We start from the raw sequence: 16,781 nt of genomic DNA on the forward strand, positions 1-16,781 counted from the left end.
AATAAGTGAAATAATCTGTAAACAATCTGTAAACAATTATTGGAAAAATGACTTGTGTCATGCACAAAGTAGATGTCCTAACCGACTTGCCAAAACTATAGTTTGTTCACAAGAAATGTGTGGAGTGGTTGAGAATGCTGTTCATGGACTACAGCTCAGCGTTCAAAACCCTAGTACTCTCCAAGCTCATCCCTAAGCTAAGGACCCTGGGACTGAAAACCTCCCTATGCAACTGGATCCAGAACTTTCTGACGGGCCGCCCCCAGGTGATGAAGGTAGGCAACAACAAATCCGCCACACTGACCCTTAACACGGAGGCCTCCTCAGGGGTGCGTGTTTAGTCATCTCCTGAACTCCCTGTTCACCCATGATTGCGTGGCCGGATGACTCCCAACACCAGGTTTGCAGATGACAATGTTGGTATGCCTGATTACCAATGACAATGAGACAGCATATAGGGAGGTCAGAGACCTGGCAGTGTGGTGCCAGGAGAACAACCTCTCCCTCAACGTAAGCAAGACAAAGGAGCTGATCATTGACTACAGGAAACAAAGGGCCGAGCCACACCTACTTTCACATCAACGCGGCTGTAGGAGAGCAAGTCAAGAGCTTCAAATTCCTCAATCATGGTCCACACACCAACACAGTCGTGAAGAGGGCACGACAATGCCTCTTCCCACTCAGGAGACCGAAGGGATTTGGCCCTCAGATCCTCCAGAGGTTTTACAGCTGCACTATTGAGATGATTGGCTGCATTACCGCTTGGTATGGCACCTGCTTGGCATTCAACCTCAAGGCGTTACAGAGTATAGTGCATACGGCACAGTACATCACTGGGGCCGAGCTCCCTGCCACCCAGAACATCCAAACCAGGCGGTGTCAGAGGAAGGCCCTAAATAAAAGTGTCAAAGACTCCAGCCATTCAAGTCATGGACTGTTCTCTCTGCTCCCGCACGGCAAGCGGTACCGATGCACCAAGTCTGGAACCAAAAGTCATAAGAATGTCTTAATGTTAATATAGCTACCCAGACTGTGTTGACCCTTTTTGCACTAACTTTTTTGATTCAACACTGCTACTGTTTATTATCTGTCACTTTTTTAAATCTTATTCCTAGGTACAGTATATGTACAGTGCATTCAGAGTATTCAGACCCCTTGACCCCACATTTTGTTGTTACAGCCTTATTCTAAAATTTATTAAATTGTGTTTTGTTCTGCATCAATCTACACACAATACCCCATAATGAAAAAGCAAAAACTGGTTTAAACATTTTTGCAAATGTATAAAAATAAAAAACCTGAAACATCAAATAAGTATTCAGAACATTTACTCAGTAGACTTGTTGAAGCACCTTTGGCAGCGATTACTGCCTTGAGTCTTATTGCGTGTGACAATACAAGCTTGGCACATCTGTATTTGGGGAGTTTCTCCCATTCTTCTCTGCAGATCCTCTCAAGCTCTGTACAGAGTATCTCTCTGTACTTTGCTCCGTTCATCTTTTCCTCAATCCTGAATAGTCTCCCAGTCCCTGCTGCTGAAAAACATACCCACAGCATCATGATGCTGCCACCACCATGTTTCACCGTAGGGATGGTGCCAGGGTTGTCAAGATAGTCTTGTTTCTCAAGGTCTGAGAGTCCTTCAGGTGACTTTTGGCAAACTCCAAGCGGGCTGTCATGTGGCTTTTACTGAGGAGAGTCATCTGTCTTGGCTGATTGGTGGTGTGCTGCAGAGATTGTTGTCCTTCTGGAAGGTTCTCCCATCTCCACAGAGGATCTCTGGAGCTCTGTCAGAGTGACCATAGGGTTCTAGGTCACCTCCCAGACCCAAGGCCCTTCTGCCCCGATTGCTCAGTCTGGCAGGCCGGCCAGCTCTAGGAAGAGTCTTGGTGGTTGTAAACTTCTTCCATTTAAGAATGATTAATGCCACTGAGTTCTTGGGGACCTTCAATGCTGCAGAAATTGTTGATACCTTTCCCCAGATCTGTGCCTCGACACAATCCTGTCTCAGAGCTCTACAGACAATTCCTTCGACCTAATGGCTTGGTTTTTGCTCAGGTGTGTGCCTTTCCAAGTCAAGTTCAGCCAATTGAATTTACCACAGGTGGACTCCAATCAAGTTGTAGAAACGTATCAAGGATGATGAATGGAAACAGGATGCACCCGAGCTCAATTTCGAGTCTCATAGCAAAGGGTCTGAATACTTATGTAAATAAAATAAAAAATTTTTTTATTTAATATCAATTTGCGAAAATCTCTAAAACCCTGTTTTCGCTGTGTCATTAGGGGTAGTGTGTGTAGATTGAGGATTTTTTTTAAAATTAAATCCATTTTAAAATAAGGCTGTAACATAACAAAATGTGGAAAAAGGGGTCTGAATACTTTCCGAATGCACCGTACATATCAACCTCAATTACCTCGTACCCCTACACATTATTATTACATGTTTTACTTTTTTATTATTTCTCTATTTTTTTTCTCTCTGCATTGTTGGGAAGGGCTCGTAAGTAGCATTTCACCTGTTGTTTACAAAGCATGTGACATAACATTTCATTGATGACCACATCCAGCAATTCCAGGAGGAGAAACAAACAACATTCTTGAATCCTTGTGTTCTGAATGAAACAAACAATATTGGTGTATCAGAGCTCTGTTGGACTGGCCTGGCTACCCACTTCCACTGTGTATGTAGAGTGAAGTTTCCCCAAGACACTCATCTTAGGTCAGTTTTGTGTTTTCCCCAGTTAAGCTTAAGGTTGGAGAAGCTGATCATTGATCCTAGACCTAGGGGAACCTTCACCCCAGAGCATATCCCACAGCCACATCTGTATTAGTCAGAGGGCTATGGCTGCTAATACAGTGCCAACTCTGGCCTAGTTGGTTACACATTATTTCACAAAACCACTTTCAACACCAATCCAGAGTAAACAACGGTGGTGAAACAAAATCTTCATGACACCACTGGTTTGTTTTGGAGTTTGGGTATTCTCCTTGAATCTTGAAGTTCTTCAATCTTCTGCTCTCAGATCATCAATATGGTCAGGAATTGCATGCCGAATCTGCCTGAGCAGACGGAGTCAACATATTACATCTCAGTCTTTCCTGAAATCCCAAAATCTCAGATCTTGGATATCCACAGTCGGAACTCATTTCTTGCAAGGAGACATCAGCTAACTTGTTGACACTTGTTTATTCTCAGGTGTTTGAAGAAAAGTGAATCCCCTGAGAGTTGTAAGGCTGCTTTTTAGCATCTGAATCAATATTTCATCATTCGGGTTGAGAATGACATGCATTTTGATGACAATGAGTCTGTCGTCAAGCAGGCACCATTTAGCTCTCTCTCTCCCCCTCTTTCTTTCTTTATCATTGAAAGAGAGGGAGAAATTTAGCTTTCTCTCCCTCTTTCTCTATGCTCCTCTTCACCGTTTCGTAAGCCACATGTCAGCTGAACTGTAATAGCACAGAGCAGCCAACAGGGCTCCGGTAATGCATGCATCAGGCCTGACGACAACTTGCACAGATCACATGCATTGTGGAATGGCTGTTAAATGCAAACAGTTGTTATTTAACCTGTAGTGACACCCCATCCCGTGAACGGGACCGTTGTCATCATCTGACACTAATTAGCATAACGCAACGGACCTAAATCTTCCTAGAAAATCTTCCTATTCATGAAAATCACAAGTGAAATATATTGGAACACAGCTTAGCCTTTTGTTAATCACCCTGTCATCTCAGATTTTCAAAATCTGCTTTACAGCCAACGCTAGACAAGCATTTGTGTAAATTTATCATAGCCTAGCATAGCATTATGCCTTGCTAGCAGCAGGCAACCTTGTCACGGAAATCAGAAAAGCAATCAAATTAAATCATTTACCTTTGAACTTCGGATGTTTTCACTCACGAGACTCCCAGGTAAACAGCCAAAGTTCATTTTTTCCCAAAATATTATTTTTGTAGGCGAAATAGCTCCGTTTGTTCTTCACGTTTGGCTGAGAAATCACCCGGAAATTGCGGTCACCACAATGCCGAAAAATATTCCAAATTAGCTCCATAATATCGACAGAAACATGGCAAACGTTGTTTAGAATCCATCCTCGAGGTGTTTTTCTAATATCTATTCGATAATATATCCGTCGGGACAATTCATTTTTAACTAGGACCGATTGGAGTAATGGGTACCTCTGTATTTTACTCGAGAATCTCTCTCGGAGCCACCATGTGACCATTTACGCAATGTGGCCACCTACGGCTATTCTTCAACAGAAATGCGTAAAACTACGTCACAATGCTGTAGACACCTTGGGGAATGCGTAGAAAGCGTAAGCTCGTTGATGGTACATTCACAGCTGAATAAGGAGTCATTGGAACGCAGCGCTTTCAAAACCTGGGGCACTTCCGGATTGGATTTTTCTCAGGCTTTCGCCTGCAACTTCGGTTCTGTTATACTCACAGGGAATATCTTTGACAGTTTTGGATAGAAAACACACTAATGTTTCCAAAACTGTAATTATATGCATATTCTAGCATCTTTTCTTGACAAAATATCCCGTTCAAAACGGGAACGTTTTTTATTCTCCAAAAATGAAAATACTGCCCCCTAACACCAAGAGGTTTTAAGGCACAGTGAGCGATAATGCATTTCCGCCACACAGCCATGAGAGCTGCTGAAAATGTAATTTGAAAAATATATTGGTCATCACTTTGCCCCCTATCTCCTGGGATTAGGTAGGGGTGGAGGAGAGAGGGAGTTACAGACTTTTACAAGGGGAACATAAAAGCACATGACACCTCATGCATGGCTGTGTTGTTAGAAAAGAGGACAGGTAGGCCTTGACACCTGACTTTCTGTGGAAGTGTGGGGGCTGTGCACGTACACGCACGAGTATGAACGCAATGCCACACACACACACACACACACACACCTTATGGAAGGGACTCCAGCCCTAGTTTGCTATTGATGGAATGTAATGTTATAAAAAATAACAGAAATTAGCCAATCATCAACTGGGCTGGATTACCACAATTATTATGTATATTATCATGTTACATATTTCAATAGGAAGAACTGTCATCATATGGACAAACACAAATCATTGACTAAGTTGGGCATGTGTGACCTGCAAAGTGCAACAACAGGTACCAACTCACAATGAACATCCTTTGAACAGATCATGAATAATTGGCGCATCCCTCTATGAGGTCATTGCCAATTGCAACGCAAAGCTTCCAAGTGAGAACTAACGCCTCCCTCACACAACAACCACCCAATCCACTATGAACATCCTTATCCATCTTTACAACAAAGGCTCTGTATTTTGCCAATACATTTGAGAAACTTCAGATGATTCACGCTATATATGTGAGGCAGAGGGTGAGAGCGCTTTACTTCTCTCTTATACTGCAATCCCCTTTGGTTGTGCCTGGAATAGGCCTAGTAAAGGACTGAGAAAGGGTGATGTAATGCTCCTGCAGCTCCGTCTGATTGGCTACCGCGTTTAAATGTCACCTCGGCACAGCCCTGGCAGTATCAGTGTGCAAGTTCCACTTCGCTTTGCTGAGACTCACACACCCCTCTCTTTGCTCCTCTCCTAGCGAAACAAATAAACACTGACAAAGTCAGCCTGGACAGGACAGCTGCAATGGACTTTGGCCTATGCCACACAGAGGCTGCCAGTACTGCCAGCTCTGGGACACAGTAGGGATTGTCCTAATGTTTTGAGGGATGCTGTTGTTGCTGTGCGCAGTGAGCTAGTGCACAGTGGAACAAAGACGAGCGAGAGGGAGTGTGAGAGGGACTGCTGTGGCCTACATTGAGAAGAAAATGTAATGGGAACCGAGCATCAAAGTATTTTCAGTTGTGAGAGAGTCGCTTTAGACAACCTAGGTTTTGGCTGTGGGAACCAGGGGAATAGTCATGATTGTGAGGAGATTGTGATTGCAGAATCTAAAGCCAACCCTGCAATCTACTATTTTCAATGGGATTTGCCTATACATAATTATAGACTATACACTGAGTATACAAAACATTAAGAACACCTACTCTTTCCATGACGTAGACTGACCAGGGGAATCCAGGTCCTTATTGATGTCACTAGTTGAATCCACTTCAATCATTGTAGATGAAGGGGAGGAGACTGGTTAAAGAATAAATGTTAAGCCTTGAGACAATTGAGACATGTATTGTGTATGTGTGTCATTCAGAGGGTGAATAGACAAGACAAAGATTTAAGTGCCTTTGAACGGGCTATGGTAGTATGTGCCAGGCACACCGGTTTGTGTTAAGAACTGCAAAGCTGCTGGGTTTTTCCACACTCAGCATTTTCCCGTGTGTATCAAGAATGGTCCCCCACCCAATGGACATCCAGCCAACTTTTCAACTGTGGGAAGCATTGGGGTCAACATGGGCCAGTATCCTTGTGGAACGCTTTCGACACCCTGTAGAGTAAATGCCCCGAATTTATTGAGGCTGTTCTGAGAGCAAAAGAGGTGGTGCAACTGAATATTAGGATTGTGTTCTTAATGCTTTGTCCACTCAGTGTACATTACATGATTTTAGCTTCTCTACACTGGCTACTAGTCATCTTTAGAATAGATGTTATATTTGTATTAATCATGTTTAAGGCTAGGCTCAGTTTAGCCCCTTCCTATATCTCAGATCTTTTTAAAAAGGACGCAGCCTGCGATCCTTTGTCAGGGCACTGATGACCAGAGGAGTGCAGGCTTGCAGATTCAGTCCCTCTTTTTATATCCTTTTTGAAGACAGACTTTTATATTACGATGCTGTAAAGGTACATTTTTTATGTTTAATTTAATATAAAAAAAATTATATTGTTTTTTTCTGTTAGTACCAGGGTTTTTTCTAATGAAAAAAAGGGCTTAGGTGGTGGGTGTGGCTGGGGGAGTGGCAATAAGCACTAAGCACTAATAAGCCAAATTGGAGGCGTGTAAAGAAATGTTAGCATTTTTAAGCCAATTTCATCAAAATGTGTTTGTTGGCAGAAATGCCTTTTCAAACATGGGAATTGTCATGTGCCTTAATAACAAACTTGTATGCCATCTGTAAATTGTTAAATTACGAGCCTAGTTGGTTTAGCCAGAGAAAAAGTCAGCAACCTTCCCGCCAGCCAGGATTGGCTGAGATAATGGGTGGGCTGGACATGCCGAGAGATGAGTTTGGATTGGTCTGCCATACAGCACGCTTCTGTCTATTTAAGATGGTCAGTATGTCTAGGTAATCCTGTCTAACGCGGCTTTAAAAAAATGTATTCTGTAGTAAAACTGCATAAGCCTAATGTCAAGATAAAGTGTACTGTTAGCTAGCTAACATTAGCTGGATGGCTTGCTAGCTAACGTTACATGTATGCTCTCCACTTCCTGGAGGACAGAGTTTTGAAATCAGTGGAATTCGAGTATGATAGCTAAGGAGATGGAGAAAACACCTGTCTACGGATAACATCTTCAAGCTAAGGGCAACCATGGATCCGACAGGAGGTGCGTCCATCCATGATGTATACGTGTAAGATAGTCTAGCTAGACCTTCAGATATTAGACATTTCTCATTTCTCAGAAAGTGGTTTTATTTCAAGTGTAAAGTTAGCTAACTGACTCGCTAGCTAATGTTACGTGTATGATCGTATTATTCATTTCTCAGAGCCATTTGCTTGACTAGTTATAGCCTAATGTTAGCTAGCTAACATTTAACCTGGTTGGTTAGCTACCTGCAGATTCATGCAGGGTATTAACGTGTTGAGTTGGGATTATGGTTCATTGTTAAGCTAGCTACATGTCTTAACAAAAGACTCCACTATGCAAGTATCCATTTCAATAGAATGTCACTGCAATAACTTGATAGACGTACTAGCTGGTAAATTCACTCTGGCTATGTACTCCGATTTCAGACCACGGGTAAGATAGTCCAGCTAGATACATTTTCAGACATTACACGTTTCTAATGTTGACATAGTCTTTTCATTTTCATTTAAAGTGTACTGTTAGCTAGCTAGCTACCGGTCTTAACAAAAGACACTCGTCTGAGTGTGCCAGAGCGCAGAATAACTGATTAATTTATGAATGCTCAACACACAATACTTATTATGTGTCTGGAAGTAGCTTGCAAGCTAGCCAAAGTTAGCTTGGGTGCTTGACTGCAGTTATGAGGTCAGAACGTTCGGATCAACCCTACTCCTCGGCCAGAGCATCCAGTGTGCTCTCTGAACGCTCTGAGAGCGAAATGCTCTGAATTTACGATCAGCACAGTTGCAGTCACCAAAGCTCTGGATAACATAACAGCTTAACCAGCTCTGCTAGGGTGAGTAATGTTCAGTGAGCTGTTCTCTCAATTGTGTCTGGAAGTAGCTAGAAAGTTAGCTTGGGTGCTTGACTGTATTTTTTTTATTTTGTATTATTATGAACAAAAATTTAAAAACTGAAATATACAAACAAGAGTACATAAACCTAACAGTGGGGGTATTTCATAGCGATAACTTTTTGACAAATAGAAAAAGTATGGAAAGCATAGTTTTTTTGTTTTTACATTACTGATAGAATTGAAATATGATTTTGAAATGACCCTAAACAAACAATGTGAATAGGAGTTTGTTCTCCGCCCACTTCATTTTATGGATAAAGAATCTGCCATTAAAAATAAACAAATTAACAATGAAAGTTAAATCAGTGTCCATAAAATTTGGATCAAAATAAAACATAATATCTGTCATTCAAATTAACATTAATTGTAGTTTATTTTAAAATAAAATCTTCTAATTCACTCAAATCTTCTGACATAAGAACAGTCCCAAAATAAATGGTCAAGAGTCTCTGGGTCACAACCACAAAAGACACATATGTTATCGATAGCTATTTTGAATCTGTGTATAATAAAGGTCTTTACAGGGGTGCTTGACTGCTTTTAGTACAAAACGCTCGGATCAACCCTTAAAGAGATGGGTGGGGCTAAAGCTTAAGTGTGTGAACGATACTGAATGGGTGTAAAGGGGCTCTCCAGTAGTAGTACCAAAACATTCAATGTGCATTTTCTCTTACATGTTTATCAACTTTCAAAGCAAAATTACTTTCCCATTGTTCCTCAACTGTAGAGTATGATATACCATTGAGGCTCTACTTTTATCCAATGTAAAAATAAAAAATAAAAAAATTTTGCTACATAAGACCGATTTGAGCCGCTCGGTCACAAATTTTGTAAAATTCAAGAACATTGACATATTTAAAGTTAGTTTCTACTATTCTTTGCATTTTACCGTAGCTAATGCTATGTTTTTTTACAAAAACATAACAAAATGAATACTGCTAAATTCATTGTTTTCAATTCTCCAGGTCTAGCTTTAATTTTGGTGATTGTTAGTCCTCAAAGAGTATTACACATTTTTATTCATTATCGTTTCTACGTACTTTATATTGTGTTTTAGTCATTTAAGTTAACACAAAGCATTTTAGCAGCCCCAAAAATGTATTGACAAAAATAAATAATATTTTACACTGATTGGACAGTAGTACTTTTATTTTATGATGTGAAGAACTTTGTTACTTGTATTGAAAAGTGCTATTCAATTATTTATTTTTTATTATTATGATTAGAGTGCAACACCCTGGCCGTGTCGGAATATCCATATTTTCGTTCTAAATAGTAGGCCGTTTGAGAATGAAAAAAAAAAGTTTATTAGTCTGCGACATTTAGAAAATTGGGTATCCTTTAGATGTCATACTAATTTCAGCTTTGACAGGAGCTGGTCAATTAGATATGGGGATGCGCTACCGAAATCAATGAATAGCGGGAAACAACGCAATTGCGCATGAAGCATTCTCAGCATGTGTAAATAGAATGTTTAATAGTATGCGATATTTCAGAAATCTAGTATGGTTTAAATGGCAGGATGTTATACTTATTTTGGCTCTTGATCTAGTAGAATTCGATGCACACTTTTACACAATGCATTGGAAGAGGTGGGCTGCGAGTGATAGGCCCTGGTTCTCCTCAAGTAGCCAACAACAGAACTAGGCTACTTAATTGGGAAGATGCCCGAAGCTTCTGCGGTGGTGTTCTATTGTAGGCTAAGTAGTTTTTGTTCTCCTTAAAAACATTCACAAGTATTACATCATAGACTACATCTTTGAAAAAATAAGTAAAATGCTGTATTTATTTTTACTCAAAGTGGATTTCTGTTTTCTCACTGAAAAGTGTTTATTTTTCTCTTGGTCTTCGTCAGAGCTTTAAAAAAAAAAATACTAAACCACCTTTTGATTTCTGAATGTGTCGCACCAGGGACTCCGGATGTGGCTGGGTTACTGATGTCATGTTAATCAGTCCTTTTAATTTGAACTATTGGATTGTTTTAGTTTTGTAGGCTAGACTACCTACTTAATTATTGAACTTATGGATCAAGCCTTAGCATTCTGATCTCGTTCACAATGATCAGTGCTTTATTTTATTATGTTGCTGTCCAGCGGTTCTAAATTTGCGATGCACCTGACCGTCCATGTTTTTCTGTGCAATAGCCTTTTGATTTGAACATTTGAAAAGTTTTGGTCTGTGTACTAGGCTATTAGATTGATTTAATCTATCTAACAGCACTTTGCTTTCACTAATACATATGATGAAACGGGACCAAATTATCTGTTTATGTCTTCAGTCTTATTTAAATAGGATAGATGGGCTTTACACAACAGGTGGTTCTAATCCTGAATGTTGATTGGTTAAAACTGCATTCCAGCCAGTGTCTATTCCACAAGTTACCACCGGCTAAATCTATGACGTTAAAATTCCTATTTACTCTGTTCCATCTGACTGCGCAATCTCATCAGCCCAGCCAGGCAATTTATAAACTTGATCTCCACTATCAAAAGCATCTAGATATTATCACACATTTCTTTTAGACTAACATTTAGTTTTCAACAGTGGAGATTTGTATAAACCTGGCTGTCTGTCTCTCCGACATTTGCAACATTGTTTCAATATTCAAATTCGATCTCCAGCCGTCCAATAGTAATGAACGTGTCAGGACGTGACAGACAGGCAGGCAAAGTTTCTCAGCCAGTAGAAATCATGAATCACCTGGCATCATTTTTATGGATATATACAAATAAATGCCAATTGAAAAAAGGTCAAACTAAACAAATTGCAGCTAGTTTGCAGTCTTTCCAGCTTCAGTTTGAAGTGATTGTGTTAGCTGTGTTGTTGGCTAGCTCCTCTGAACAACCATGTCCTGACAAGAGAACACATTTTCTATGCCAGGTGAAATCGCGCATCATTAGCTCATTGTTATGGATGTATCCAAATGATTGTGACTAGAAAACAGCTTGAACAAATGTAAATGCAACTACTGTTGTTATTCTGGCTGCACTGTTTGACGTGACTGAAAGTTAGACGTAGTTGACTAACTAGCACGCAAGGGATAAGAACGTTGCCAGCCAGTATGGCAATGGAACATTGAGAACGAACGACTGGGTCGCGTCCAAAGATGGAGAACAAAAAAACTGAACGACTGGGTCGCGTCTCTGGCAATCGAACCGATAGAACGACCAGCCGGCTTGGGTAGCAACCCTAGATTTGTGCCGGAACCGTATCTTGTGGAAGGATGAAATAGTGTGAATAAATTAATCTAAATAATGTTTTTAATTAAAATATGCTAATCATTATTTGAATATGTTGGTAACCCGTTGTATAAAAGTGATAACACCCTCGAAGCCGGTGTATGGAAGATATATTGGTACGGTTTGTCAGCCATTGTGCATAACAAGACCTATGCTAATATATCGACTAAAACTGGCATCTCAGGCATTATCACATAAATATAGTCTACTACGGTATAGTTCGAATGTGATAGGCTGGTTATAGGCAGCTTTTAACTTCTCTAGGGTAGGGGGCAGCATTTGGAATTTTGAATGAAAAGCATGCCCAAATTAAACTGCCTTCTACTCAGGCCCAGAAGATAGGATATGCATATAATTATGCACGATTAAGTATATTTGGATAGAAAACACTATAAAGTTCCTAAGACTATTAAAATAATGTCGGTGAGTATAACAGAACTGATTTGGCAGGTGAAAACCTGAGACAAATCCATTCAGGAAGTAGGATTTTCATTTATTAATTTTTTCTATTCATTGCCATTACAGTATCCATTGACTTAGGACTCAAATTGCAGTTCCTATGCCTTCCACTAGATGTTAACAACAGTCTTTAGACATTGTTTCAGGCTTGTGTTCTGAAAAATGAAGGAGTAAGAGCAGTCTGAATGAGTGGGCCCTGCCGTGTCACAGAGCTTTTCATGCGAGTGACCGAGAGAGTGCCTTTCTTTTATATTGACAACGTTATTGTCCGGTTATTTAGGCTAAAAACAAACTGAGGATTGAATATAAACATTGTTTGACATGTTTCTATGAACTTTACGGATACAATTTGGATTTTTTTTTGTCTGCTTGATGTGACTGCGTTTGAGCCTGTGGATTACTGAAGAAACGCGTGAACAAAACTGAGGTTTTCGGATATAAAGAGACTTTATCGAACAAAAGGAACATTTATTGAACGTCTTCTGAGTGCAAACATATGAAGATCATCAAAGGTAAGTGATTAATTTGATCTCTATTTCTGATTTGTGTAACGCTTCGTCTTGGCTGGTTACTGTTTGTAATGATTTGTCTGCTGGGCTATGTTCTCAAATAATCGTAAGGTATGCTTTCGCGCTAAAGCATTTTTGAAATCTGACACCCGTGGTTGGATTCACAAGTTAATCTTTAAACTTATGTAAATTAGTTGCATCTTTTCAGAATTTTTATAATGAGTAATTCTGTATTTGAATTTGGCGCCCTGCAATCTCACTAAATGTTGTCCAGGTAGTGTCCCACATACCCTAGAGGTTAAAGGCAGCCTGAGTCGGCCTACAACTCTATTCCTATTCTATTCAGTTTAGAGAAATTCATCATATTGGAAATGAGCTATTATCAGGCTGGTTAATGCAATGCATGTCTGTTGAATTTAGAAAAGTCCACCCGCACTCGGCCCCGCCCCACATACTCAGCTACTGCGTTGCGACCGTGGCATACCTTTTACGAAACAGTACCTTCTAATCAGTATGCGACGATGAGTAACTAGTATGTAGTTTAAGTATGTGGTATGCATACTACATACTCAGTCCGGCTTTAAACTTACTCTTGAAAGTTCTAATAGTAGAATGCACAAGTGCAATTTTGAAATTGGGAAGTACATCATCAGTTGCTCTTGTGATGTTAGTCATTGCATACAGATATTGAAAACTTTTCAGAAATGTCCAGATGAACTAGCCCATGTCAGCTAACGTTTTTTTATTTAGTTTTTTTAGCCCATAGATATTGTTTCAACTTTTGTCACTCAAATATCACATGAATATACACTAGACATTGCAAAATGTATAGCACCACAAGAAAGTTTGCTTTAAAACTGCTACAAAATTACAGTTAACAGCAAACAGTTTGCTTCATGAACAGTGCTTGTGCTCATAGAAATAGATGTGGCGTAAGCTCGCAAAGGGGGGCCCCGAATGAAAACGTTTGGGAAAACCCTGGGCTAGCCTACCTGGTCTAGATTTGAAATCTGATGAAGACTTCATTTGGATAAAGCAAACATCTACCAGATTAACACACACTTTTCACTTAAGACTCACGTGACATTGTGAAATCTCTGTAAATTATTATATATTATTATTATAATTATACTATGTATGAAATCTGGTGTTTTTATTACCAAATGCACAATTCCTTCCAAATCTGCCTCACTATATAAAATGTGTTTCTGATTCTGGCAAGTGTCCCAGAGAAGGTGAAGAAGTGTGAGGCAATAATGTACCTAATGGGGTCCCAGGAGAGCTAATCAGGTTGTGAGAGGCTGAGAGCACAGTGGGTCTTGGGGGTGCTAGTGACTGTCACCCCCAGCTGTGAGCTTCTGTTCTTGCCCCAGAAACATATATGACCGTCTCAAGAGAAGATGGGCATTTGCTGTTGTCAACAACAGCACTGACTGGGCTGGAAGATATTGTTGTTCACTTTTGCAGAAATATAAGAAAGCAGCCAGGACGGGATTCGTGATAAAGTGACATTATCAGGACAATAGAAGGAGTTGTTTGTCAAAGCTATTAATCTGAGCATTTCTAGATCACCGAATCAATATGTCAATATAGGTCTCTTTAAGAGTTAAGGCACAACAAGACATGTCTGCACCATTCAAGGCTAATGGATTAATTGCCATTATATGCATACTGTCAACAGACATCATCTTCACTCATAAATAAAGCATGAAACGACATGTCCAAAAAAAAAATGATAATCACGTTTAGTTGATTTACTTTTGATTACTTTTGACAGACGTGTCATTGTGTGACAGGCAACATGAAAATCATGTCTTCGCAACATCTGAAATCACATTATAGAACATGCACTTACTTACCTGTGCAAAATAGAGATTGAGCAGACACAGAGTGAAAAATTGGAGGCATACTGGAAAACAGTACAAAAGCCAGTAAGGGAAATGCTGCAACTGGTTCGCTTGGACAACGTTCTTGAAGTAGAATGAAAATAATGTAGTCCTTAGCGCTGACCACAGCAAACAGAGAAAAAGAAAGACACTCTGGTAGCTGAAGCGCTTGTGTCCATAACGCAAAATGAGCCAAAGTTGCAAGTAAACAAACACAAAAAGCAGGGAATATAGGATGGTATACACAATGGTGAGTCCGAGCTCCACAGACGGAGGAACCGCAGCTCGAATCGGTTCATCACTTGAGTCCGTTACAGACGTGAAATCACTGAGGCAGACCTGGTTATCTGTCAACAACATAGCGAACGGATAAATCTAACATCGACGACTTAAATAAGCATATCTAATGTTTAATTCTAAAATAATAAAAAGGTCAAACTTTTGATGTAAAAAAAACCAACAAAAACGTCCACTGAAAAACAATAGCTCGAGCGCATAAAATCAACTGTCCTAACTAAAACGAATGGTTAGCGATAGCATGTGTGTGACTTTCTACCATGGATGACTTTACAGCTAGGTATAAAACAGAAGACAAACAAGAAAACACTCCAGGGGACACCCCCAATCTCCGCACAGCAGCTCCCCCGTGCAAAAAAAACTAACTAAGAGGGAAAAAAGGGGGCGTGATGCAGGGAGCGAGCAGCTGAGAGAGTAGCGGTTGTCACTAGTTACCCCACCCACAAAGTCAAAATTGGCAATATCGTCAGAATTCATTAAAACAAAACTGACAAGGTTAGGTTTAGGCATAGTGTTAGCAATGTCGTTAAGGTTATGTTTAAGGTCAGGTTTAAAATAAAATGTTAGGAAGATAAATTATATAAATGGGCGGGGTTTAAAACTTGGTGGCTGTGGTAACTAGTGACGACCAAGCGACGTTGCAGTTTAGGGGCCGCCTCTTGACCAATAACCGTGCACTGGCTCCCTTCCAACGCCATCTTGGCTCCCTTTTGATCACATTCTGCGTTGAAATGCTTCACCTAAAACCAAAATGGTGTCCAATTTTAGCCGAGAACCCCTTCTATAATTCTCTCTCCACCCACTACTTCATCATTGGTCAGTGTGGTGCCCAGCCTCCAGAATCTTTCTTTTTTAATTGGTTTGTAAAGATGTCAGTTCTAAAGGTGCAGCCCACTTATTTTTCAATTTCAAAATCCATCACTCTGATTGAATAGTTCATTGGGACTCATGAAGATAAACAGCAACACAAATTGCATCCCTCTCTCATGTGGGTAGTTTATCTACATAATCACCAAAAGCAATTAAAAATACAGCTTGTTACCAGGTAGTGTAAGTTGTCGAATAGTTGGTTATATTTCATCTTTCTGCAATTTACTAGAGTGCCCTTATCAAGGCATTGCATTTAAATGTCCCTTGCCTGGTTAGTTAGCAATGTTAGCAATAACAAATTACTTTGAATTATGTCAAAAATATTCAAGTTATTGCTACTAGATTGTGTCAGTTGCTTGAGCTATATGCAAGTCCTGCCGCACCCATCTCCTCATTGGTTTATTGAAGCAGGTACCCACGTGCCATCTCCTCATTGGTTATACCCACATGGGTGATTGAAAAACGGACTGTGTTGCTGGTCATTGTGTTAATACTATGAAAGTGTAGATGCCAATCACCATATAAGTTCAAAGATGAAAAAGCTTGGAAAGAGGAGAGATGACTAGAAACAATTCGGTTGACAGTTTTATGTGTGGATTAATTGTCGTAGAGTAGAGGACCTTGTGCATTTCAGGTAAAATAACACCTCAATGTTTATATCCCAGGACAAATTAGCTAGCAACTGCAAGCTAGCTAAATAGGACAAATTTGCTATTTAATGCTTTTCAACGTGTCCCCAAATTAATGTCATTGGTTCAGAGTTTGTTTTGATATTGCATGGCGGGACTGCGTTTGGTGTAGGGGGACAAAATAAATGTATGCACGATGGTGCATGCACGCAGCCGGTTTGGGTTCTGTGTAAGCCCATCAGGCCTAATTATTTTATCAATTCTCATTTGTGTACAATTCTGTTCACTCCGGGGCCTGAAACATCCCATAATTCAATACACTTGCAGAGAAAAGTCAGTGAAAACTTAAAACCAACATCAATATGGAGACGTCAACATGTAAGTGGGGTGGCAGGGTAGCCTAGTGGTTAGAGCGTTGGGCTAGTAACCGAAAGGTTGCAAGTTTGAATCCCCGAGCTGACAAGGTACAAATCTGTTGTTCTGCCCCTGAACAAGGCAGTTAACCCACTGTTCCTAGGCGG

At 40.2% G+C, this 16,781-nt stretch overlaps 1 protein-coding gene across 2 annotated transcripts in view; it reads right to left on the reverse strand.

Moving 5' to 3' along the window:
• gpr137c (G protein-coupled receptor 137c) overlaps positions 1-15,130 on the reverse strand; it is a 57,588-nt gene extending 42,458 nt beyond the window's left edge. Inside the window, exon 1 of one of the 2 annotated variants that reach the window (XM_020500811.2) lies at positions 14,438-15,130. In XM_020500811.2, the coding sequence (XP_020356400.1) occupies positions 14,438-14,824 (387 nt within the window). In that variant the 5' untranslated portion in view covers positions 14,825-15,130. The remainder of the gene's footprint in view (positions 1-14,437) is intronic. The other variant, XM_020500810.2, reaches the window with a different exon arrangement.
• Between the last annotated feature and the right edge of the window lie 1,651 nt (positions 15,131-16,781).

The sequence above is a fragment of the Oncorhynchus kisutch genome, linkage group LG14, assembly GCF_002021735.2.
Source record: "Oncorhynchus kisutch isolate 150728-3 linkage group LG14, Okis_V2, whole genome shotgun sequence".
NCBI classification, from domain to species: Eukaryota; Metazoa; Chordata; class Actinopteri; order Salmoniformes; family Salmonidae; genus Oncorhynchus; species Oncorhynchus kisutch.